The following is a 27,065-nucleotide window of genomic DNA, read 5'->3' as shown; positions in this document are numbered from 1 at the left end:
CAGGGGATGCTGCATGTCAAAGCTACACAAATATCGGGTTGCCGCGCTTTTGATTTCTCTCTGTGTCTATGTCTCTGTCTCTATCTCCCGTTTCTCTGTCTCTGTGTGCATGTGTTCATGTGTGTAGTTTTCATGTTGTCTCTAATATCCGATGGGCCTCCCGAGGGCAGGGACTCTTGCCTTTCTTTGTGCCCCCAGATCTTACTTTAGCACAGTGCCTGGGACATAGATGGTTAATAAATGCTCCTTGAGTGGCTGACCGCTGCTACTATTCACTCCATTTCTCCCAAGTGAGAGATCACTTGGAGCAGAAGAGGCTGCTCCACAAAGTAGTTTATCGAAGTAAATAGATCGCAAAAGGTTCTTTCCGATGGATTCCCGGTCCAGCTGCAGGAGCCCAGCTGCAGGAGCCCAGCTGCAGGAGCCCAGCTGCAGGGCTTCGCACGTAGCTAGGAGGAGGGCAGACATTTCCCAAGGTTTATGTTGGAAATATTTGGAAGGGAGGTGGGGAAGAGGCACCGCGTCTGTTCCGGTAGTCGCTACAGCAACTCCAAGCGGCTGCAACCCTAGGCTAAAGGCGGGAGGGTGGTGCTTAATTAACCCTCTCCGTTCCGCGAGCAGGAACTGGTATTTATTTAAGGCAGTCTGCCCCGGCCGCCTCACTCCCCGCACGCACCTTTTAGATTACGGTGGCCACCCCCGCTTCGGCCGGGGTAGCCTCGCGCCCCAGCCCCAGGGAGATGTCCAGCTGCCGGTCCCTCGGCCGGTTCAGCCTCCCGGATTCTGAAGCCGGGGCAGTGCCTCCTTAAGCAGCGTCTACTAGGCTGAAAGTTGAGGCGGGGGTTTTGTTCTTATAAGGAGGGAAAAAAAGTTTCTCTGACATCCAGGAAATGAGCAACCCCTGAAGCCCATTAGGGCCAGGCTGATGGAGGCCAGAAGATCCGAGTCAGCAGAGCTGTCGCCGGCTCCTCGCAGCTCATTACACGGAGAAACGCCCGGCAGCAGTTAAACAGTTGTCACACCGAAGTTTCCAACTCGTCGTAAACTTTTTGTGAACCCACCCACTTTAGGGTGGGGGGAAAGTAGCGGGACAGAACCAAGTGGCGGACAAAAAAGTCGACTGCTTGCAGGTAAGTCCTGGAACCATTGTTTTATATTTCTCTTTTTGTGCATGTTTATACTTTTCTTCAGAAGCGATGGAGAAATACTCTTGGTGGGTGCCTGCCGTGAAGAATGGAAGGGGGAGAAGGAGCAAGGGAATTTGGGTTATTTTGTAGTTATTTAGGAGGAAAGGAACTTAGAGACTCATAGCAGCTAATTTCCTCATTGTAGAGTCGAAGAAACTGAGACCCAGAGCTAACAACTGACTTCCTAGTGATCATGTAACAAGGTGATGGCAAAGCCAGTACTAGAACCGGGCTCCTGGCTCCCAGGCTACGGTTTTAAGCTGCCTTCCAAATCTCCTACAATTTAAAAAAAAAAAAAAAATGACTTTTAAGGCACTCTGTGGTACAGAGTACAGGGCTGAGTAAGCTGGACACCAAATGTAGTGCATGTGTGTTTTTTGTTCCTTCCTCCCTCTTTCTGCCCATGCCGAGAAAGGATGCAGTTAAACCGTCAAATCCGCTTTCGTTTTCCCACTCTGACTAGGCAGGGATACAAAGGCTTTGTACCTCCTGTTGCTGATATATTTTGAGACAAAGCTAACCTGAGATGGAACCTCCATCTTTGCCCCCTTTTCCAATTCTGTCATTTGATCTGAATGATAGGGTCTAAGGCTAAGCTGGTAAGTGAGCCTAGAGATCATGTGTGGTCCAGGGACTCCCCAGAAGTGCCCAGACTCTTTTAAAGAGTCTGAGAAGTCAAAATAATTTTCATAATGGGACTGAGACATTTTCCTTTCTAATTTGGCAATTATCAATAGATAAAACCCATTATCAACAAAAGCTCTTTGGGGAGTTCTGGATACTTTTTTAAGAGTCCAAAGGGGTCCAGAAACCAAAAAGTTTGAGAACTGATGATATGCCATATCCATTTTTTGTTATAAGAATGAGGAGTCTGAGGTACATAGAGTTAAGTGATTTGTCCAAGATTACAAAGCTAGCTAATGGAAAAGCCAGTCTAGAATCTAAGTCTTTATTCTTTCTCCTTCATCTGTCTCTGATAAGGAAAAAGAAGGGTTTCCTGGACCCCTGAAATCTTAGTGGGAAAGGCAACTTTTCCTTCTTCAGGTGAAAGGTAGTTGCAGTCCATGGCTTGTGAAGGTAGTGAAGCAATGAGATGGTGTCCACCATGACCGGATGATCTTAGTTTCCTCTTTCTGAAGCTGTGATAAGGACCCACTTGTTGTGTGCAAGTTTTTCTGTTGACCAAAACTTCTTTTCCTGGATGATCAGCATCCTTTACCTTTCTCCACCCTCAATCCACAGAGTTATATACCTTCCTTGTGAATTTCAGCTCAGTATTCAGGGAAAAGGAGGACTCCCTAAGAGGAAAAAGGAGGGGAACCTACATAAATATGACCCATCTCTTTCAGATGTAGGAAGTAGTATGGTGGTTGGTGCAGTGGGAAAATCTTTGGCTTTATAGGTAGAGTATTTGAGTTCAAATTCTGCTTCTGATCTTCATTAATTAATTGGTCTTCCAGTTTTAGAGCTTATTATCCCAAAGAGAAAATGCATCCCTCCTTTCCTGATTTAGTTTCAAGGTGCTAAAACTGAAGTGGTTCTGAGGCTAGAGAGTGCCTCACACCCAGTTCCTCTTTCAGATCTAAAACTACACCTCATTTTGCTCTTCCTCTTCCTCTTTGTGATTTTGCTTGGAGTTTTTCATCTTGCTCACCTCCCAAGCAAATGCAAGTTCAATTTCTTGATGCCTTTTTCCTGAGAGAAGGTAGGCTGGGAGATAGGGAAGGGGCATTCTACTCCAGGGATTGCACTTCAAATTCCTGGCAGAATGTGGATCATGCACACCCCTCAATAATAGCATAATGACCTGTTTAGTTAATGTATCCTTCTATCCATCTGTACAACCATAGTGCTTTTTTGCCTCTCATTGCTTACTAATTCTCTGTGTGTGTGACTGCTTCAGGCAATGCTAGACTCATATTTTCCATATGTATAGGATGACTACCATCTTCTTGAGTCTCTTACTGCGTAGGTACAAAGGGGATATTTCCTTTGAATCAGCCTACAGTTTGAATAATTTCAGAGAGGTAGTCATATCTAGCTTCTAGTTCATATGTGTGAAAACTTCTAAACTTTTAACTTCTTCCCCATGAACCAGATGCTTTTCACTTTTCAAAGCACTGTTTTTTGAAATAAAGAACATCTGGGTTAGTTTTGCTTTGGTACTCACTTCAAGTGTGGGAAACAAGAGGAACCTCTAAACTAAGATATCTTTCAAAGATCCTGCTGATTTAGGAGTTTCATATAGGAACAAGGTCTTTTGATCCTAGCTCAAAAAGTCAGGTATGGGAAAGTAAGTAGGGAGAAAAGGCTCTGAAAGGACATTCTTTCAGCTGAATTCTGTAGAAAGTCTCCTACAAAATGAGCTTAACAGCAGAGAGGTTACCTCAATCAGATCCATCTGGAGTAGACTTACATCAAGCTCCTATACTTTAGGAAGGTCACTGACAAACTTGTTTGAGAATCACCATGGCAAAGGGATTTGAAACAATGTCATCTGAGAAATAGTTGAAAGCACTGAGAATGTTTATTCTGGAGAAGAGAACTTGGGAGGTTTGTTAGGTAGGGGAGACATGGTCATTCTCTTCACGTATTTGAAGGTTCACCACAGAAGAAAGATTAGTTTTGTTCTGTATGGCTCTGGAACTGAAGAATTAGGACCTGTGAGTAAATTTTTTTCCCTAAAAACTTACTATCTTAATTAGCTACTAGATTAATCTTTTCTCTGTGCCTCAGTTTCATCATCTGTTAAACTAATGGAGGAAAGGTTGTACTAGATAAATAGTTCTTAATTTAGATTCCATGGATAGATTTTAGAGGGTATGTGAATTTGAATGGGGGAAAAGTGCATCTTTATTTTCATTAACTTGTAACTGAAATTAAGTGTTTCCTTCCGGTAAGAATATAGCCAACACAAACATTATTTAGAGGAGTCCATGAGCTTCTCTAGACTACCAAAAGGGGTCCGTGACAAAAAAAAAGGTTAAGTAAGAACTCCTCTACAAGATATTCAATTGATCCTTTTAGGAAAAAGTTCCATTCCTTTGTTCAACAGCGAAACAGGTTGTCTAGGAAAAATAATCAAGGGAAGACTGAATGATTTGTCAGATTGTAGAAGGGAGTCTAGCATTGGGTGGGAAGTTAGACAAGGTAACCAGATCTTTCCAACTGTAGGATTCTGTAATTCTAAATTTGTGTCTGGTTCCCCCACATTCCCGTGAAGAAAGTATGATGGTATAGCTTGAGCAAGAGAATATGTAGCATTGAGGGAGGGTTGAGGATTAGGTTGGAAATGCCTGACCATTGGTTCTTCCTCAAATTGGATTCATTTGCTCCCTGAATCCAACACCGCCTTATGGGAAGCTTCTTGAGTTTGCTGAGGGAAGATGGTCTAGTCAGTGTACCAGTAGTCATCACAGGGATGTAGGCAGGGCTGCTGAAAAACTGATCTAAGCTAGGAAAACAGAAAGGCAATAGGAAAGACACTTTAGTGTTTCCTTTAATAATAAAGAAAAGATCCTAAGGTTAATACAAGGGGCAGGGTAGGTAACTGGTCTGACATCAGAAATGAGAGATAAAGTAGCAGAGAAGCAAATAGCCCTTGGTGACAGCTCCTGACAAATACCTGGTGACTCCCCTTCTTAATTAGTGGGTGGCAAGAGGCAGCAAATCCAGTTTGGGGACTGCAATGGATCAAGGTAATGACTAAGTGTTGCCCGGGTGTGTCTAGAAGAAATGTGCTGCTTTATGCAGGGTTCAGGGCCCACAGCTGCCAGTGGGGAAAGGGTGGAGGGAAGGAGGGAACTGGCAAAGAGTCCTTTAAACCAGGGCTTCTTCAGCTTTTTCCACTCTTGATCTCTTTTTTTGCCCAAGAAAGTTTTACATAACTCTGGGTATATTGCTCTGTAAAATACGTGTACAAATCAAACATGTACTGATAATAAATCATAATTTTGCAACCCTCACATTGTTATGAGACCCCATTATGGGGTTGTAACACATAGTTTAAGAAGCTGGGCTTCAAACTACCCTTTCTCCCAAAGTGAAAGCTGAAGAGCTGAAGACATGAAGTTCAGAATTGCCCTTCCAGAGGACAAATTAGTGAATACCTCTGACTAGAACTGGGACATCTAATTATGAGTTCCTTTTTATGACAAGAGAGCCCTATAGTTGATAGGATGTTGGACCTGAATTTTAAAAGATCTTTCAGGTCTTGCCTTAGGATCTTACTTACTTATGCTCACTAGGTATGTTATCCTGGTAAGTCCCTTAAATCTTTTTGCAAAATGAGAATGTACCTCCCTCACAGGGTTGTCCTGAGGATCAAATGAGATTATACGTGCCTAGTACTTTGTCATCCTTAAAATGTTAAATAAAATGTGAGCTATTATCAAAATTATTTTGTGTGTTTAAATAAAATAAGGGATCACCTATTTAGGAAAAGAGGAATGCCTCACCTACTTGCAGAAACCAAAATCATTTTGACAGGGGACACAGCTTTGTATTCTAACGTGAAAGAGAAAGTTTGGGAGTGACAGCTGTGACATGCTTTTCAATGCCCAGAGTTTGGAGTCACCAGACATTATTTCTTTGTGGTCTAGGAAGGGAAAATCACTTGATCTCTCTGTTTTCTTTTATTTCCTAATATTTAAAGGGGGAGATTGAGTTACATGACACTAATATCTTTTCTATTATCTATGTTCTATGACTGCACATCCTCCTAGGAAAGAAAGCATATAGTGATTTCATTTCATTTGCAGTCAGGTGTAAGGGACTAATACCAAATCCTTCAAGAAGAGCAAATCTGAGAAATCAGGATACTAAAGGCTTAAAATCAGGATGAGTGGGGAAAGAGGGTTCACAGAGGGTCATGGTTTCTGAGCTTGATCCCAGGTGCCATTGGCCAGACCTTGGGGTAAAAGCCTAGCACATAGGCCCAGAATTATACTATGAGTTGCTGTTTTGCAGTCATCAGCTACCAATCAAGGACAAAAGTGTAAATTTCTGACTACAAAATCATGTTTTGATTAGGAGCTGTAACCCTCCACTTCTTCCTTTGGTGAACCCAGTGTGCTCAGTGATAACTTTCCTAGCCCACATGGGTCCCCTGCTTCTTGAGTAAAATATACCATGTATATGTGGGCACGTGGTGTTTTGCACTTGATAAATATGCTAGGAGGTGGAGTGAATAGACTAGTGGGCTAAGAGCCAGGAAGATTCAAAGTCCAAATCTGGCTTCAGACACTTCCCAACTGTGTGACCCTGGACAAGTCACCTCACCCGTTTGCCTCAGTTTCCTCATCTGTACAGTGAAATGACAAAGAAGAGAAGGAAATGACAGATCTCTCCTGTATTTTTGCCAAGAAATGGAGTCATGAAGAATTGGACAAGACTAAAAAATGACCAAACAACAACAACAAATATTGACTCAGTGTCAATACAGGACAAAAATGTTTGCCTGAAGGCAGCACTTGCAGGCCCATGTGGGCTCCAGTATCATTATGCTGCTCTGTGGTTCCTCTCAAAAAGCGGGCTTCCAATCTCAATGTCTCCCTCTCCCATTCTATCCCTTTCTTATTCCTTAAAGTTTTCTCAGCCCGGTGACTGGGTAGCGACTGGAGGGCATTGTAATACATAAAGGGGCCTGGAGTCAGTAAAACCCAAAGCTGAATCCCGCCTCAGATGCTCAGATTAAGACATGACCTTTAATTTCTATGTATTTCAATTTTCTCATGTAAAACAGGGAGAATAATAGCATCTACCTTACAAGGTTGTTTTAAGGATCAAATGACATGCTATTTGTTAAATACTTAATAAATACTTGTTCCTCTTTCTCCCCCACAAAAAACGTTTTTAATTTTCTCTAGGATTCAAATGCAGTGTTCCTTTCTGGTATCAATTCCCTTCTAAATATTAAAAGCCTAACAGTGCAGATATGTGTTGTCTTTGTAATAGCAGTGAGATTTATATAGTCTCAAGGTGGTTAAACTTGAGGTTATGAGGTACTTAAAACACTAATAGCTAAGGTTCAGGGACTATAGTTCAAGCAGGCCAGCTAGAAACCGAAGGAGCCAGATAATGGTAAACCAGAAGGAAGAAGCCCATAGCTTTTTTTTTTCCTTTCTCTCTCTCTCTCTCTCTCTTTTTTTTTTTTTTTTTTTTTTTTTTTTTTTTTGCAAGGCATAATGATTAAATGACTTGCTTGGAGTCATAAAACTAGTAAGTTTTAAGTGTCTGAGGCTAGATTTGAACTCGGATCCTTATGACTCTACCGCACCACCTAGCTGGGTTCATAGCTCTTGATCTGAAGGCTTCACTGGCGTGTCCAGGTCTGAGAGGCAGAGTCAATACACATGAGCTGGCAGGTCTTGACCCATTTTTGTATCCTAGGACTGTTTGGCAAGGCAGTCTAGTAAAATCTATGAGGTCCTTCCCAGAATGTTTTTAAATGCATTAAACAGTTAAGATTACAATAGAAACCAATTAAAATTATATAAAGCATTTGTTAAATGTTTATTGTAAAAATATATTTATTGTATTAAAATAGTTTATCAAAATATTTTTAAAAGTCTATGAACATCCAGGTATGGGTTTTAGCTTAAGGCTTTATCTGACATCTACAGTCACACTAGTTAGGACATAACTATAATTATAATTGCCCTGTGAGTTACCAAAGGATTTCTGTGACCTTTTTTAAGGGAACTAGAGCTACTTGTGTATAGTTAAGCCTTCTCTGTATAGTTAATGGAGCCTAGAGGGATTTTCTGTGTCCCTGGATCTTAAGGTCTGACTACCTTCTTATTGCCATCATCCACTGAAGTTGGGGAAAAGGAACTCAGTTACAGGATTTTAAGAGTTCTAGAATGGTGGAGAGGGTGCCATTTCAAGTGGGTTTGTTTAGCAGTAAAGCACAATTCTGCCAGTCATAAAATTTGTTTCTTTTAGGCTTGAAAAATTCACAGGGAGAGTTAAGTTTTAGGAATGAGCTATAACAAAAATGCAAATTAAAAAGGAATTGTGAGGACACTTTTCTTTTGTGGGGGATTGGGCAGGTTATTTGGAACTAGACAGAGGTTCATCAGATCATTAAGCCTCTTCTGGTGGATTGTCAAACATCTCCAAATACATTTGGGCAGCGACAATCTCCCACTTTGCCATGTAGTCCTCTCTCCAACTGCTTCTATCCTGATCTATGACATCACTAGAATAGTAACAGTCCAGGTGTGTCATCACTGTTGCCAAGGGCAATATCAGTACAACAAGGCAAGATGCTCAGAAGACACCATCTAAGATTTGATTGGCATGAAAGCACGTCCCAAAGTGAGGATATTCAAAGACCTTACCCTCCTAGAGTTCCCTGGGGATTTCATCAGGGAGTATAATTGGCATAGATAACCAGTCTGTTGGTAGAACCACTTGGATGGAACGGGGGAATGAGGGAATAGCATCCAGGGGTCATTAAGCCCTAACCCTTTCTTGCTCTCACAGGCCTTTTTGAGGCTGGGAACAAGGTGGTGGCAAAGGGAAGCTTTAGAAGTCTCAGCTGACCTCAGTTGGAAGCTACCTTTGCTGCTGCCACCAGTACATTCTGGGTATGGCAGAAGGAAAGAGGAACTCTGGGGTTCCCACGGGGTTCTTCAAACTGTGGCTTGTGGGTGTGGAGTGAAACATGGCTCCAGGTTAGTCTTGGTCATGCATCTACCTACCTTTACCTTTGATCTCCTACTCCCTTACTCTGCAGAACAGTGGTAAAAATATTGGACAAGAAATGAGGAGACCCAGATTCTCATTATGGCTCATCAACTACTATTTACTTTTTAGTCTCAGCCTCTTCCTCTATAAATGGGAGAAGAAGTGGGAATGGCAATAGAGCTGATCAAGAGGAACTCTAGTTCCTTTTACTTTTAATAGTCTGTGATTCTTAATTCTGACTCTGTCCCCAAGGGTATAACAGACATTGCTTTAAATAAGGAAACTTGTGTTTTTAGTTAAAGTTCTACCTGGGAGGATCCTTAAAAAAATGTAGGATTAGGGAGTCTCTTTGAAAGGCAAGGCAGTATAGGATAATCTGGAAAATGCAAGACTTCAAAGCCCATTCTTGTTATTGAATAACTCTATGTGCCTCAGTTTCCTCACCTATAAAATGAGAGAACTGAAGTCCCACCCAGTTCTGTTTCTGTGATCCTATAATTTTTTGAAGTTACACAAGGGACTGCAGCCTTGTCCTTTCCACTTATGAAAGTTTGGAATTGGATGAGCCCAGAAGTCTGATATTCTTCACTTAGTTGGGAAGTAGCTCTGTCTGAATTGTGATGGGTCATTCTTGCTGTGTCCCCTTAATTGCTTCTGTTACTCAGAATGTGGACAGAGCCAAAGAATGAAACATTTGGCTATAACCAGAAGATTGCAAATAGAATTTCCTATCTAGAAAAGTGATGAGAAGCTAGAATAAGTTAGAGAAGGAAGATGTGGTAACCTTTTTTCTCCTTGATGATACTTGCATCTAGAGTGCAAAACTTGGTGACAGAAAGATCTGTTTTCAATCCTGCCCCATTTGACATTTATTGACATTAACATATAACTTCTTCATTTGTAAAATACAAACACTTTGAAGTTGTTGTATAGGGACAGGTGAAATTAGAATACTTTGTAAATGACAGATTTTTTTAAGAGACATGTTAGCAATTAATATTAATTACATTTTTGAAATATATTGCATTTGAAATTTTGAAATATTAAATACATTTTTGAAAGATTAATTACATTTTGAAAATAGATTTTGAAAAACCTGCTTTGAGGCAGAGGTTTGAGCTAAAAGATCATCAAGTGCCTTCCACTTTGGCTTAGCATTAGATTTTATGAAAAAATAATGAAAAAAAAAGATAAAATAGATAAAGTGCTGAGCCTAGAGTCAGGAAGACATCTTCTTAAGTTCAAATTCAGGTTAAGACATTTATTAAGGATGTGACCCTGGGCAAGTCACTTAATCCTGTTTACCTCAGTTTCCTCAATTTTAAAATGAGCTAGAGAAGGAAATGGCAAATCACTCAGGGCATCTTTGCTAAGAAAATCCCAAATGAGTTCATAAAAAGTCAGACATGACTGAACAACAATCATAAAAATTTCCCTGGATACAGTTGCCTGAGTTATATATCAACATAGCTCTGGGTAAAGATGGAAGTCAGACTTATATGCTATAAAGAGTAGAGATTTATGAATGATGCTTCTATTTACAAGTGTCTTCTAAAAGCTAATTATGCAAGTGGTATTTCTGCTTTGATTATGACCCTTTGCATGGCAAGGGTATTTACAGATTATATCTTAATCCTTTGTGTAGAAAGATAAAGCAATTTTGAGACAAAGATGAGAGAGAAATTAATTATTATCCTCATTTTCATGCCCCTAAGACTGTTCCCACTCTTTCCCATGATTCATTGTATGATGTCAAGTAGATGGGTTTCAATTGTCAGGCAGATGGGACTCAATTTCCCCATCTTTTTTTGGTGGGATAATTTCCCATCTTTTAAATAGAGCTAATAACAGTCACCACCAGAGTACTTTGAGATCCTCGGATGAAAGTAGCTAGATAAATATAAAGCACATAATTATTGAAACATCTAAGCCACAGATGAATAACACAGAGTGACTGGAATGTGTGGCCTGGAAAGGGGGTCTAGAGTTTCTTTCAAATTTGGCTTTCAAGCTGCCTTGGGCTATGCTGATTTATCTCTCTACTTTTGCCTTTCTCTTTAGCTGTCTGCTTCTGAATTCTCTATTCTAAACCAACTTCAGATAGGGAAGCAGGAAAGGAAAGGGAGAAGGAGGGAGAAGGAGAAGAAGGGGAGGGAGGAAGAAAAGGGGAAAAGCAGGACAGAAAAGGGAGGAAAGAAGGAGAAGGGGGTGGTGGTTAGGGGAGAATATCTTGCAGTTTGGGACACTTCCAGAGGCTGAGAGCAAATGTGCTTATAACTGGCTGTCGTTTTGGGAATGTCCAGGGAGGATAGAAAAGGAGTTGGAAGCCCTCAGCCATGGGTTTATGAAAGTGGCCTTTGTTCTCTCACTTCTTTGTTCCACAATCACTGAGAATGCAGGGCTTCTGCAGACCCAAATTAAATGGAAACCGTGTGGTGGGAGTCACTCAGCATTATCCATTTGTGAGCTTCACAATATGTCTTGTATCTCCAAATACCTCCTGCCCTTAGATACACACACACACACACACACACACACACACACACACACCCCTCCCACTCTCCCTCTACAACATCCAAAATAATCTATGACCTTTTCCCCGATTGATCTTAGTAGACAAAGAAAGAAGGACCATTTCTGGAAAGTCCAGAGAGCAGAGTCCTCAACAGCATAACCTACTCCATCTCCTTGCCTCTCAGAAACTCTCACAGTCTCACAATCATTTTGGTCACACATTTTTTACTTATTCATTTACTCAACTCTGATGTCATTCAGATTTGCATCAGTGGATGCACTGTGGCTTACAGAAAAGAGCATTAGACTTAAGAGGCAAGAAGAGTTGGATTTTGAATTCTGGCTTCAGACTCTTAACAATTGAATGACACTAGACAAGTAACTTCCACTTCTCTGAAGTTTGAGTTCCTCTTCTATAAAAATAGCACTTCTATCATTGTTTAATCATATAATATTTTATCATCTGTGATAAAATATGATATGATAAAATGTTTCATCATATAATGTATGGAAAGCCATTTGTAAACCTTAGGATCTCATGTAAATATCAGCTGTTTTCACTAATCACCCTTTCCCTGTTCCTGACTCAGTAATACTCTCATTGACACTCAATGGTAAGTTTATTTAAGGGCAGAAATCAAATCTGTTTCTTCATGAGGAACCACTTCTTTCTATCTCCCAGGGATTATGACACAGAGCCTTATACATAGTAGTTGTTGTTTGATCATGTCTGACTCTTTCAAGATCCCATTTGAGGTTTTCTTGGCAAAGATACCCAAGTGGTTTGCCGTTTCCGTCTCCAACTCATTTTACAGCGGAGGAAACTAAAACAAACAGGGTTAAGTGACTTGCCCAGAGTCACAAAACTGAGGTCTAATTTGCCCTCAATTCCTTCTGATGCTCAGGCCAAAGCTGTATCCACTGAGTCACCTAACTGAGACTGTGTGTATAGAGAACTGAATTTAGGTTCAAATTCTACTTCAGTCATAAACTAATTATAGGACTCTAAACAAGTCACTTCATCTCACAATGCCCCATTCAACTCAAGACAGTAAGTTATAGGGCGGCACCCAATGATCTACAATAGTAAATAGGATTTTCTTCCTTGAAAATTTTCTTATATCTGTGAAGGAAAACACAGATCAGGATAGTTCCTCTCCCACCCCTTCCACAAAGCATTTTCCCTGTGAATAAATGCAGAAGTCTAATTGCATCCATTTTTATATTCCAATGATAACTTCCCATTATAAATTATAATATTTTGATATGAAAGAGACCTCAAAGATCATCTAGCCCAGCTCTTTGATTTTAAGGATGAAAAAACTGAACTTTAAAGAATTTAGGTGACACCCAAAATTCCACAAGCTAATGATAACCATGGAATTCAAACCCAGATCTTTTAACTGCCTCCCCAGCCAGAAAGGAAATTGAAATTAATGCCATTATTCAAAAGGAGAGGAGAGGAAAGCCCCCTTCTTTTCATTTGAAAGCTGTTTCCCAGCTTAGTGACCTCGACATCTCCCCTTTCCAGAAAATACATTTCTAAAAAAGAAGTGGGAGGGAGAAAACCTGAGGAGCATTTAGGTCTAGAAGGATGGGGCATAAGGAGAAAGGGAAGGGGAGGGGGGAAGAAGAGAATTGAGTATGTATATGAATATACAAGTTAATAAGGGGATAAATGGGAGGAAGCAGCTGGCACTGTTAACTGTATTCTATGACTTTTCGGTCCCAGGGGTTTGGTTCTCGAAATAATAGAACTGGTTGGCTCTGAGTAATGCAGCCAGGGTGTATGTAGGAGGGTGGTAGGGCAGGCAGACACCCCACTATTGTTCAGCCAGCCCCTGGCAGCAGAGAGCACAACAATCAAGCTCTTAATTTTTTATAACTGGGCTGGACTCATTCTTTTTTGTCTGATGTTATTGTTCTCCCTTATTAAGATGAAAGAGATTGTTAGACTTTTACAAATCCAAAGACAGCCTCGTGTGTATATGTGTGTGTGTGTTTGTATATACATTCCCAGCTTTTTTCCCATCTTCTGTCCCTCCCCTGACCCTGAATTTTGGTCTCTACCTCATTCCAGGTTTAGTCTGGGAAGAAGAGTATAATGGGTGAGGGGTCTTGCAGGGGACAGGAAGGGTTTCCCAGACCAGAAGTTAAAGGTTTATTAGTTCCGGAGGAAAAAAGATCTTATCCTACCAGCAAATGGGTGAGAGAGATGAGGAGGGAGGGCATATGACTGTGACATGAAGAAGTGTGAGAAAACTGCCTCTTTCCATCCATTTGGCAAGCCTTTAAGAATTTTCATTTTTCTGATGATGTTGGAAGAGCCCTCACAGAATGCTTCTCACTTCTGATCTGTCTTTGTTATTGAAGGAACAAAGAGAGGTTGCTCCCAGGGATTAATATTAGGCCAGATTACTCTATTCTCTGAATAAGGTGGGATAAAACAAGGGGGCTGGTTTGGTGTTGAAACCAGCCTGAGCTTCCTAAACAGAAGTGACAAACCAAGTGATCTATTCCTTCTGTCTGCCATTGGGTCTTATCTGAGTACCTCAGTGTGGCTCTGTCTTCTAGCCTAGACCCAGACTGGTCAAGATCTAGGAAGTGACAGCACAACTGTCAGCTGGGACAGGAGCATAGATATAGGTGATATAGGTAGGCTGGTGCCTTGGAGTGAGTCAGCCCATAACAACCTAACTGATATGAGTCAATAGGCAAAAAAAAAAAAAAAAATATATATATATATATATATATATATATATATATATATATATATATGAGAAACAAGTACAGATGAATCCCATAATATGGGAAAATGCCACACCATGTACTTTTCCCAGAGCACTTTTGCTCTAAAACAGAAGGACCTTTGTCTTACTATAACATTTGTCCCTCTATTACTGTGTGGACAGACCTCACTCCACCCTCCTAGCAAATTTTAAATTATAATTCTATGAAAATTTGGGAGGTGCAGTGTCAAAAGCACCCAAGATTAAGAGGTTGGTGTGGTGCATTGGCCTTTAAGGTCCTTCCCCCTCTAGTCTTTGATCCTTGATCTGGGTTAAAAGGCTTTAGGCAAATCTCTTTCCTTCTCTGAGTCACATTTTCTCCATATGTAAAATTTAGAGTGGAATTACCGAAGTAACAAACTTACTGCTGACTGAAGGCAAGTGACCCACAAAACTCCTGAGTAGATGTAATTAGGAAATGCTTAGCAAAAATAAACATATAGCATAATATTGATAATGTTAATTTTTGATTTTTTAAATCAGTGTGTAGTCTGTTTCTATTCAAGGAGGAAATATGGTTGATTGCTGAACATATTCCAAATATAGGGAATAGTAGAGCAAAGGCATAGAAGTAGAAACATGGGGTGTATTCAAGGGACAAGAAGTAAACAAGTTTGACTGAAGCAGAATTTATGATGGATGTAGTAATGGAGGAAAGACTAGAAAAGTAGGCTGTGTTGAGATTATGAAGGAAGGCTTTGGAGAACAGAATGTAGTTTGTATATTATTCAATAGGTAATGAGGAGATATGGAAGAGATTTGACTATAGCAATGATATGCTCAGCATCTATCCCTCTAACAGAAGAATAATCTCTAGGACAGTGTTGAGATCTTGGATATTTTGGAATCAGGCAGCAGGGAGGGAACTGTTTTTTATTTTCAGGAAGATTGATGGCACATATTTCCCTTTCTAACCTTCTGCCTAAGGGAAGGATTGCAGTCTGAGGGCAGGAAGGATGTCTGCATGTCCACCCAAGCATATCATTGTCCCTTCCTGTGCCTTGCCTCAGAGCATTCTCTGCCAAATAACTGTCACTATGGGGTGGAGCTAGAAGTTAGTGCTAAAGCTTACTCATAACTCTACAATATTCATTGATCTTGAGAGAAACTTTGCTCCTTTATCTAACAGGTATATACTTATCCCTTATTTTGTACCAAGCACTAAATTAGGCACCGTGAAGGGATAGGAAAAAAGGCTCTGCCCTCAAGAAGCCGTTGAGGAAGCAAGACTCCTGAAACAGTTAAGTATCAATATGAATTGCATCCAATTAAGTGTCTAACTCCTGTAGAATCTATGCGTGCTGTAGGATTTTAGAAAAAGGAGATGTCAGAAAGAGTTGATCTGGTCAAGAAACTCTTCATGGAAGTAAAAGTTGAACTGAGCCTTAAAGGTAGGATTATGTTAAAAGGGCAGGACTGGCAAAAGACAACATGAACAAAATTACAGAAGCAAGAAAAGGCACCATTTGTCATTTCTGGCTAAACTAGAGTTTCCTTATAGGCCAGGAGATTACGAGAAGTACTGGCTGAGAATCATTTGCAGGAAGGCAGTAGTTAAGACTTAGTAACCAATGATAGCCAAAGAAAAGGGTAAAGGTACAGCTGGGAAGGTGTGCCTATACTTTGGGGATAGATGAAAAGGAGAGTAGTCTCATTGAGACCAAAGAAAGGCAATGAAAAGAATTAAATGCTACAGAGAGTTTGAGAATTATGAGAAATAAGTGAAAGGCATGGGATCTTCAGTAGAGGGATAAGGTTGATGGAGGAATTGGGAAAAAAAGAAATAAAGACAGTAAGCTAATCACAGTAAGCTAGAAGAGTCAGGTAAGTCAAATGAAAGTTACTGTTTTTGGTAGTGGTGGTGGTGGTGGTGGTGGTGGTTTTTTTAAGAAAAAATTTTCCTCTATGGAGACTGAGGGAGGGGGTGAGAAGATCCAAGCATGTTTGAAAGCTAAGAGGAAGAGGATGTGGAAAAGCAGAGTTTGAAAATGTGCTGGAGGGAAAATAATTGAATTAAGGATATAGAGAAAGAGAGAGGATTCAAAAACAGAGACTTGAAACTATTCTCCCCAATATAAACACCTTTCTAGAGTCTTTTTTCTTTTTCTTTATTTGCATTGTTCTTCTCTCCATTAGAATCATAGCTTCTTAAGGTTAACAGGGATCTCAGAGGTCATGCCTAATCTCAATCCAAAACATAAATCTTGTCTATGATGATTCTTATCAAGTAGGTCATGCATTCATTCAGCCTTTGTTCAAGTACCTCCCAAAGCAGCCCTAGCAAGTAGCGTTCTCTAAAAATAGAGTAAAATTTTTACCCTTATGTCAAACCATAATGGATTTCCCAGCAACCACCACCTGTTGCTTCTACTTCTGACCACATAGAATTCTTATCCTCCTTGTACGTGAGCTGTATCCTGTGTACCTTTCACAAATCTAATCTTCTCATAGTTTTGAATCCTCACCATTCTGGAGACCCTTCTTTGGGTGTCCTCTAGCTTCTTAATCTCCTTCCTGAAAGGTGGTCCAGGAATAAATATTCTGATACAAAAATAATACAGTGTGGTCTAATCAGGATAGGGTACAGCAAGACTTTGGATTTCTCTGTTTTTGAACATCATACTTCTATTAATACAGCCTACATCTAGACTAGATCTAGTAATCAACCTAGCTCTGCTTTGGTCATCAGTGAATTTTTGATTCATAATGAATTTAGTGTCCACTGAGATCCCCTAGATCTTTTTCAAAAGTAATGTTTTCAAGCAATATCTCACCCTGCCTATACTTGTGCAATTGATGGCTTAAACCCAAGTTTGAGACATTATATTTATCCCAATTAACTTTCATCTTATTAAATTCAGGCCAAGCTTAACCAAGCTTTTTTGATAATCAATTCATATATTAGCTACCTTTTCATTCAACGTGTTACCTGCCTTTAGCAGTGTCTTTCCTTTTGTAAATGTCTTCCATTTCTTTGTTCTGCCATGTCTATCCTTAATTCATAAGTACCTAGTCGTGCCATATGAGACCCTTGAACCAAAGAGATTCCTGATATCTACCTGCAATGGCCCTACCCAAGTGTCCAGACCTGCCTTAAAAATGCTTCTCTTGCTAAGACAGAGTTTTCCCATCATTATGACCCTTCATCTCTCTCTTTCTCCCAGAAGAGGAAGAACAGAGTGAACAAAAGGAGTTTAGGAGTTTGAGGTGTGGAGAGCATGGCAGTTTTGGTGGCCATTCTGTAACCCCATCTGCAATCTGGTAGCAATGTGGGGGGGGGGTCACAAAATTATGATTTATTATCAACAAATGTTTGATTCATATACCAATTTTATATACCCATCTACCTGAGGTCATATAAAAATTTCTTGAGGAAAAAAAAGGGTCACAAGTAGAAAAAGTTGAAGAAGCCTTCCTTTAGATTAAGTATTTTAGGAATCTCAATATTCCCTGGCTCTTCCTAACAGACCAGAGAGTCTGAGCCAATACTAGCTGCCTTTTAAGCAGCTCTTTTCCATCCCTGAGTTTGTAGATAAGTTTCAAAAAGTTTGTCACTCCCACAGCTCTGGAAAACTAATTCCTTATCCTTACCTCTTTACATGGGATCGATTAACCAATAAGAATTTATTGATCACCTGCTATGAGCCCAGCTCCGTGGAGAATACAGGAAAAGACAGTATCCCTACCCCTTTCTCCCTCAAAAAAACTGGATTATAATCATAGAAACCAAGAGTAACATCATGGAATAATTAGCAAACAAGTATATGCTAAACTGTGGACTATAAAAATTCAGAAAAGAGAGAGCACTGTAGCCTCAGAGCAGTATAAGTAAAGGAACATACTGAATGAGGTGAGAAGGGTTCAATTACAGAAAGAAGATAGGTAAGGGCATTCTAATAATATTGTGACAAAGATATATACTTACAATTGTATATGTTGTCTCAGGATAAAATGTCATCTCCTTTAGAACAGGGACTATTTCATTATTTTTGTATCTATTTGTATCATCAGTGTTCAACACATTGTAGACACTTAATAAATGCATATTGGTTAGTTGATTAAGGTGGAATTGTCATAATACAGGAAAGAGACCAGTGGAGAGAATGTGAGAGGGGAATAGGAAGAGATGAAATAGGACAACTAAGATGGAGACAAAATATCTAGAAGCTAAATGCTAGTACCTTTCATCTGTTGAGTGTTTCTAATTTATTTTGTTTATACTTTGTTGGTACATGGTTATTTGCACATTGTCTCTCCTATAAGACAGTGAATATTCCTAAAACAGGGACTTTTTGTTTTTCTTTGTATCCCCAGCACTTAGCCCAGGGTCTGGCATATATAAAAGGTGCTTAATAAATGCCTGTCCAACTAATTGGCCTTGAATAGCAAGCAGAGGAATTGGGAGGTAATATTCCATAGGAATAGAAATCCCAGAGCAATTCTCAGTATCACATGGCTTTTGTCTGTTTTATTAAAATACTTCCTTTTGCATAACTTCATTTCTCTGGGGTTTGTGTTATTTATCTCTGAGAATATCTTAGGGAAACTTTGGTCAGGTCTAATAGCAGTGGGGGATGGTGGTTCAAGGAATGTCATCTCTGAGTTCAAAATATCCAGGTAGAGAAAAAGAAAGCCAAAGGTGAATAGTAGCTGCTCTAGCTGGTTCTCTCCTTTCTTAATCACCCTCACAGCACCTTTCTATGTATTCGATTTTGGGGCAAGTTGCTTTCTTTTTGTGAGATTCAGCCTCCCCTCTGTAAGTGAAAAAATTAAACAAACTAAATGTTCTCCAAAGTTCCTTTCTCTCCCGATCCTTTGATCCCTGATATTGAGCTACTGTTGAATTCCCTGTCAAACTATGATAAGAATGTACTTCACACTCCTGAATTAGCCACTGCCCTTCTCTTGGTCTCAGTTTTGTTTTGTTTTTCTCTGAAAAATGAAAGACATAGAAGTAAAGGAGCTTTCAGTTGCCTTCCCTTGCTATGATGTTTCTATAATTCTCTTATCTTTCATGGGTATAAGTCTTGTCTCCCTAGCCAGACTGTGAGCTCTTCAAGGGCTGGAACTTTGTGTCTCTTATCTCCCTTGGGGCCCAGGGTTGGGCTTTAAAAAGATGCTCATTTCACACTTACTGATATTTTTATCAGTTGTGTTGAGTTGGTTTCCCTCTTAAGTGAGGTTCTGTTCTCCATTTTTAGAAAAGGGCAGAAAAAAATGAAAAAAATTTAAATGGCAGAGTAATCTCCTTTTAGTTTAGTTTGGCCATTAGACAAGGTTTGCATGATATAACAATAACATTAATAATAATAACTAACATTGATATAGTGCTTAGTATTGACAGGCACTGTATTAAGTGTCAAGGGTAAGGGAATAATCATTTATATAGCACCTCCTATGTGCTAGGCATTGTACTAAATGTTATAAATGATGATGATGTTGCTACCATTGAGTCATTTAAATAACATCTGATTCACCAAAACCTTGTTTGAGGTTTTCTTGACAAAGATACTGAAATGGTTTGCTTTTTCCTTCTCTAGCTCATTTTACAAATGAGGAACAAGTGAGGGTTAAGTGACTTGCCCAGAGTCACATAGCTAGTAAATAAGTGTTTGCAACTGGATTTGAACTCAAGTCTTCCTGAATCTAGACCCAGGACTCTATTCACTTCACCACCTAGTTACCGGGCAGTTCAACTCAATATTGGTAGATGTTTTGAGAACTATGTAATCTCAAGTTGATGTAAATTGTATCATCCAGGCTATTGATAAGCAAAAAAGATAAACTAGTCATATCTCAATTTCTATTAATCATAACTCATATTTACATAAAATGTAAAAATTTGAGCTTTACATACAACCTCAAGATACTATATATGCCAGAAGAAGGCATCTGATGGATCTTCTGTGGAGGACATGGAGAAGAACATGGACTGGATTGCACTAGAAAAAGTGTAGGGATTGTAATCTGTACAGGAAGGTAGTACCTACATTAACGAAATCTTGGAAGGCTAAGACTCTCCTAATTAAATATAGCTAATCATCTGGTGCAGAAAGTATCTACCTAGAATCAAGTGTCCCACCCAGATTTTTTTTCAGTGATGTCCTCCCACAAAATCTTGTTTTTTTTTTAGTTGGGAAGGCCTACGGCAGCCATCAAATCCCAATTCATGTCCCCCTTTCCCAAAAGAATATCTACTCTGACATGCTGAGAAATAATCATCCAGCTTCTGCCTGAAGACCTCAAGGGAGTAGGAAACACCACTTCCTAAAGTAGCCCATTTGATAGCACTAATTTTTACTTTTCTCCTGATGTGAAACCTAAGTCTCCCTCTTTGCAGCTTCTAGCCATTGTTCCTAGTTCTGCTGGAATAAGTTTTCTGTGTTACAACCCTTGTGAATATTAGAGGATCACCTGTTGTGTTTCCCCCCATCTTCTTTCTAGTTTTTTCTTCTGGCCAATCATCTTTCTTCAATTCATCTTCATATGGCAATGGGACCAAAGTTCTTTACTATCCTGGTTGCCCCCCTCTGGGTCATCTCTTTCTCAAAGACAACCAGAGATTATAACAGGATTATCTAGCTCAATCTCTCCTCTGCCTCACATATACCTTTAAGATCAAGACCATGTTCTTGGATTAGTACTAGAACGGGTCCAGCTGTTCCAGAACAAAAATATACACTGGGCTCTCTTCACAGTCTTAAGGACTGTGACTGTTGAATCAACTAACTCATAGGCAGCAGGATACAATGGAAACCCTGGCTCTGGAGGACCTGAGTTTTAATCCCACTTCTGACATTGACTACATATATAATGTAGGGCAAGTCATGTAACTTCTGTGAGCCTCAGTTTCCTCATCCGTAAAATGAAAGAGACTATTTGGACTTTTAAGCTTTTTAGCTCTAAGCTTTTAAGACTGTAGGTATTTGAATTATGGGCTTGGGAAGAAGAAAAATGGCCTCATTCTTCCTTATTTGATATTTAAATACTTTCTGTTATCAGCCAAATATGGGGAACCTTGGTAGGGAGAGAATGGAGTGAGAGAAGACTGATAATATCTGGACATAAAAGTCTATCTAGATGACCAACAGGTTGAGAGACAGCTATGAGAGGCAAATAGGAAAAACCAGACTGAATTATCACCCAAGATTAGTGTTTAGGATGTATGGAGAGAAATATGGGAGGGTGAACACATGAAGCAATGGTGTATGTAGAACTGTTCAGCTTTTTTCCAAGATCCTCTGCCTAATAAAATTTAGCAGAAGGCATGAACTCACCATAGTAAGAAAAATAACTGGATTTGAAATCAGGGGACCTGAATTCAAATGCAGACTTTGCTGTATATCGTTCACATGACTGTGGCCAAGTTACTTAACCTGTCTATGACTCAGTATCCCCATCTGTAAAAATGAGGGGGGCTGGCCTAGATGATGTTCTGGAGATCTTTTTAATTTCTAAATTCTATAAGTCTCTAAGTGAGGTTATAACCTTCCAGAAGGCAGGGTGGAGAGGAGAGCAAGAGAGAATTTAGCGGCATTTCCTGCTTATTTCCTGGCAGCCTGATATAAACTTACCTCACAAGATGACCCTAATTTATTTTTTAATCTGATTGCCACAAACAAGAGATCCCTCAGTCTGTGTGCTGCTGACCAAGCTGAGACTAACTTGATTTCAGGGATGTTCATACCCAGGAGTCTACAAGTAGGTAGTTTGTTGTTGTTGTTTTTAGAATTTCTTTCTCTTAAAAAGTCAAGAAAATTATGTCTTTTGGCAAGTGTCCCATACAGTTATCCTGAAGGAGTTCTTAAAATCAGTAGATATTCTTCACGCTGCCATCCTGTGTTACATACATGTGTGTACACACATACACACACACACACACACACACCTTTACAATCTTGGTTCCCAACTGTCCTTTCCTAGAAGTTCAAACGCTGATTATTTTGTATGTGGCTAAATTGGAATGAGGAGGTAGCAGAAATTTCAAATAATTTGGTCCCTTTGGTCCCTTGGGGGAGATGTGGTGAGCCACTAAGGCCCCAATCTCTGCTTTGGACCAATTCCCCAGCCCATCACTGTTGTAATGTTGGAAACAAAGGGGATCATAAAATTTAATGAGGAAGAAATAGTAGCTCTGCTCTCAGATGAGAAGCCTGGCTCAGTCCACTGAAGACCTGTTAATTTCATAAAGATGATGACTCAGGAACTTGCTGGCCCAATGCCTCCTTTCCCCATGGGAACCAGCAGCCTGTTCATCCCACTCATCTGCCTTCCTCCTTTTGTTTGGGCTTAGAGTAAGCAGTGTTCCATTCAGATGGACCCACATCAGCTTGTACGTCATAGTAACAACTCACAGCAACATGGGGTTTTAAGGTCAGCCAAAAGTATTGCTCCTATAACTCCTCTCTGAGGCACTTGATATAAGTGGTATTAGGCTTGTTTTAAGGGAAAACTGAAGCATCAAAATAATTAAAGAAATTATCCACTTATAGTCTCCCAAAGTATAGTGCTCTGTCTACTACATGACAATTATTTGTATATGTGTATACAGAGTGAGCTTTATGCTCTGCAGAATACTTTCTCAAATGAGTATATCATTTGGTCCTCCCAATATCCCTTTGAAGTCAAAAGGAATTGTGAGCCTTATTTTCATCTATAATTTATCGATCATTTTTGATATAAACAGTTATATCTAATTTCCACATACATACCCCTAAATTGAAGCCTTTCTTGGAACAACAACAGCAACAATAAAAAATTTAAGCTTAAAACATCTTACTGCAGTGTTCATATCTGATAACATAAAAATAGTATTCTTTCCTAATGGTCCCCTGCCCCTCTATCAGGACTACTGATATTAATCTAATAATTTAACAAAGGAGGATACTGAGGCTTGGAACAAGGAAAGCCCATAGTATGTATTTTTTCCATTTTTTTGTCTCTGGTCATTGACTTTCCTGAATCAATTACAACTCTTTTCCAATGATAGGTAAAAAAAGAATGTATTGGAAGCCAAGTATATCAAATGAAAGAAAGACTCTTCCTCATTGTGAATGTTATTTATAAGAATGGAAAATCCTTTCCTCTAAATGATAAGATCATCATCTATCTGTTCTATGTAGATTCCTTATGAGAGGTAATATCCTAGTCAGAGGTAAGGGGTGATTTAGATTTCATATTATCCTCATTAGTTAGGATGATATGTTATTAGTAGGATTAATGCTGTTATCCTACTAACATTTATATAGCATCATAAGATTTGGAAAGTGTTATATAAACATTAACTCATTTTATCTTTACAACAACCCTGGGAGATAGGAGCTATTATTATTCTCACTTTACACATGAGGAAAATGAGGTAGGCAGTGGTTCAGTGACTTATCCAAGATTACACAGCCAATAAATGTTTGAAACAAGATGTGAACTCTGGTCTTCCTCACTCCAAATCTAGCACTCTCTTTTAATTGAATAAAATAAAATAAAGCTTTGATCCTCCAGTAATTATCTATCTTTCTGGGAGAGATTTTTATAAATCCATCATCCGCTATTTATATCAACAGTGATCAAGAAGCTTCTGATAGCAGGCTTTGAAAGAGGGGAGACTGAGAAGCTGCAAGATGTTCAGGTTGAAGAACAGAGAGATTTCAAGGGCCACTATAGACTTGACTGGCTTCACACTTTTGCCAGCTCTGACTCCAGTAATTCTTTCCACTGTGGTTTCTCTGATGGAGAAAACAGCATCTGCTTGGCTCTGTTCCCTTGGAACAATATTTCACCCCCACTTCCTCTAGATCCTCTACTTTCTCATCCTTTTCCCAGGTGTTCTAAATGGTACCCTGGAGAATTCATCTTGAAAAGCTGTTCTTTTCCTACCCTAAATTTGACAGAAACCCAGGGAATTCCTTCTTCTTTTCCCACCTCTGACTCCTCCAATTGGCACTCCAGCAAACCATACCTGAGGTGGAGCTGGCCTGACTCAGCCTGGTTTTTTTGGTCAGTTGTGGGTAATCTGCGGCCTTTCTCCCAAAGAAAACACTTTCTAGAGATGGTCATTAGGGCAGAAAACCTTTTCTGCCTCCCCCATCACTACCACAGCAAATGTCGTAAGATCGTGAACCTCCCTGAGTGTGAATTAGGAAATTCACCAAAAAGGAAATATTGACATGAGACCAAAAAACCTCTCCCAGCATGTGCCATCATGCACTGGAGGGAGGGGACTGTTTATTCTCCTTGTCTTAAAAGAGTGGCTTCAGCTGATTTCGGCTTGGGGTGTCACTGAAGGAACTTAGCCAGCTTAACTGTTGGGGAAGGGTTATAGGGCTCCAAACTTGAACAACTTCATAATTATCATAGGCTGACCCTGCCTGTGCTATCTTGTCTGGGAGGTGGTGGGCAAATAACCAAGATTGTACTGAGAGAAGGGAGGAGGAGAATGGGGAAAGAAGTCTTTTCATGAGGCGTTTAAGTTTGCAGTAGAAAAGATCAGCCACAGCACAATAATTAGGACAGAAGTTGTTTGGAGATTCATCTTCTCTCCCACCCCCTTTATTTTTCTTTCTCCTTTTAGGGAAGTTTTCAGCATGACAGCAGGAATCTTCAGGGTCTGCCTGGTGGTGGTCACTGCCATCATTAATCATCCAATCCTGTTTCCTTGGGAGAATGCCACGATCCCAGAAAATGAGGAGGAAATCATCCACAAGATGAGGGCGCATCAGGAGAAGCTGCAGCTGGAACAGTTGAGGCTGGAGGAGGAGGTGGCCAGGATGGAGAAAGAGAAGGAAGCCTTGAAGCAGGATGCTGAGGATGGCCAGCAGCAGAACGAAGGTCGGTTGGCCTGGGACCTATGGAGCACACTCTGCATGATCGTTTTCCTGATGATTGAGTTGTGGAGGCAGGACTACCTGGATGGCATCCCCCCCGACTCTCCTGGGGAGGAAGATGACCTTCCCAGCCCAAGGACCACTTTCCAAGGCATCATCCTCCCGGATAAGGTGACGCTCTCCCACTTTTATGAGCGATGCATCCGAGGGACCACCGGAGACGCCGTCCGGACGCGGGAGTTTGTAGAAGGCTTTGTGGATGATCTGTTGGAGGCCCTGAGGAGTGTGTGTAACCGGGACTCGGACATGGAGGTGGAAGACTTCATTGGGGTGGGTAGCATGTATGAGAACTGGAGGGTGGACAAGCCATTGTTGTGCGACCTCTTTGTACCTTTCACACCCCCAGAGCCTTATCGCTTCCGCCCAGAGGTCTGGTGCCTCAGCAAATCTGTCCCCTTGGACCTCCAGGGTTATGGCCAGATCAAGGTGGGCTGGCTCAACGAGGACTCTGTGGGCTGCATCTGTGGCAAGACCAAGCTGGGGGAGGACTTGCTCTGCCTTCTGCACAGTAAGAACAAGATGGGGTCCAGCAGCGAGATGGAAGACCTGCTGTGTTTCAAGGACTCTCCCTTCTTAGATATGGATCAAGTCATGAAGTGGTTCCAGACAGCCCTCACCAGAGCTTGGCAACAAATCTCCCACAAGTACGAGTTCGACCTGGCCTTTGGCCACCTAGATACCCCTGGATCCCTGAAGATCAAGTTTCGCTCAGGGAAGTTCATCCCCTTCAACCTCATCCCAGTGGTCCAGTGCGAGGATTCGGACCTCTACTTCGTCTCTCACTTCCCCAGAGGCCGCCCTGTGGGGGCCCCCGCCTCCAGTACGCACTGGTTCCTCTCCTTTGCTGTCTATGAGAGACACTTTCTTAAGATGATCACTAAGGCACTGCCAGAAAATTCCTGTCACCTCAGCTGCCTCCAGATTGCCTCCTTTCTACTAACGAAGCAAAATCGCCTGACGGGAGTCAGTGGTCTCAACAGCTACCACCTAAAGACAGCTTTGCTTCATCTGCTGCTGGCCCGGTCAGCTTCCGACTGGGGGTCCGGGCACCTGGAATCCCGACTGAATGACCTACTCCGCTTCCTCGAGAAGAGCCTTCTGGAAAAGAAGCTCTACCACTTCTTTGTGGGCAACCAGAAGGTGCCCGCCACCATGGGTATCCCTGAGCTCTTCAGGCGGGCAGAGCCCTTAAACCTTTTCTGTCCTTTTGTCCTTCAGCGAAGTCTCTATCAGAAAACAGTAGATTCCTTCTATGAGATGCTGAAGAACGCATCTACCCTCATCAGTGAGTATTCCTTGCATGTCCCTGTGGACCACTCCAGCTCACATCAGAAACGGACCCTCTCCTAAGGTAGCAGGAATGCAAGGGCCAAGGTCAGGGGGAGTAAAACATGACTCTCTCAGGCCCCAGGCCTTCACAATCACTTGGAAATCCAGACCCGAAAAGAAGCAGACATTCTCAGGAGCTGATGCTCATCCTCTGGAGGAAACCAGTGGCCTCCAGGAGCAGGGAATGTAGGACTTGGGGACCCCCAAAGGAAACAACTCGACTGCTTTTATGTCATATTAGTTGGTTGGTGATTGATGGTTCCATTTACTTTAGGAATCATTCCTTTTTAAATTCTGTTTGATTTTTCTCTCCTTTCTCCTTCCTTCTCCCAACCACTATGGAGTTGGTATTCTACAGCAGGAAAGTGAGGAACAATTCCAAGTTTTTTGACTTGGGTGTAATCATTTTTGTTTGTTTGTTTGTTTTTACATCAGGTTCACAATCTCTACTTGAATAGCTTTGCTTAAAAAAAAAAAAAAAAAAAAAAAAAAAAAGCAGAGCAGGGAGTCTCAGGAAACGGTGAGGAGGGCTGATACTGAAAAAGCACCTAGCTTTTCTTAAAATTTTACCAGGTCCTTGGCTTGGGCTCCTGCCACTAGAAGTACCTCCAGGGTCCTAATGTTAGAATTTCCAGACTCAGCCTTACATCCTATGTAGCCATTTTGGCCATTAT

The 27,065-nt window shown here is 40.8% G+C and overlaps 1 protein-coding gene across 6 annotated transcripts; it reads left to right on the top strand.

Moving 5' to 3' along the window:
* The first annotated feature begins 641 nt into the window (after positions 1-641).
* ITPRIP (inositol 1,4,5-trisphosphate receptor interacting protein) lies at positions 642-26,898 on the top strand. Of its 6 annotated transcripts, none has more exons than XM_023496075.2 (3): positions 642-1,130; positions 15,342-15,422; positions 24,750-26,898. In XM_023496075.2, exon 3 carries the CDS (start codon positions 24,763-24,765, stop codon positions 26,410-26,412), a length of 1,650 nt encoding a protein of 549 aa, XP_023351843.1. In that variant the 5' UTR covers positions 642-1,130; positions 15,342-15,422; positions 24,750-24,762; the 3' UTR covers positions 26,413-26,898. The 6 variants fall into 6 exon arrangements, with proteins under 6 accessions (XP_023351843.1, XP_023351840.1, XP_003755470.1 ...); XM_023496072.2 differs by having other exon boundaries at positions 15,312-15,422; XM_031955801.1 differs by lacking the exon at positions 642-1,130 and adding an exon at positions 7,735-8,507.
* Positions 26,899-27,065: the final 167 nt, after the last annotated feature.

The sequence above is a fragment of the Sarcophilus harrisii genome, chromosome 2, assembly GCF_902635505.1.
Source record: "Sarcophilus harrisii chromosome 2, mSarHar1.11, whole genome shotgun sequence".
NCBI classification, from domain to species: domain Eukaryota; kingdom Metazoa; phylum Chordata; class Mammalia; order Dasyuromorphia; family Dasyuridae; genus Sarcophilus; species Sarcophilus harrisii.
This window is presented reverse-complemented; position numbering and strand designations above follow the sequence as displayed.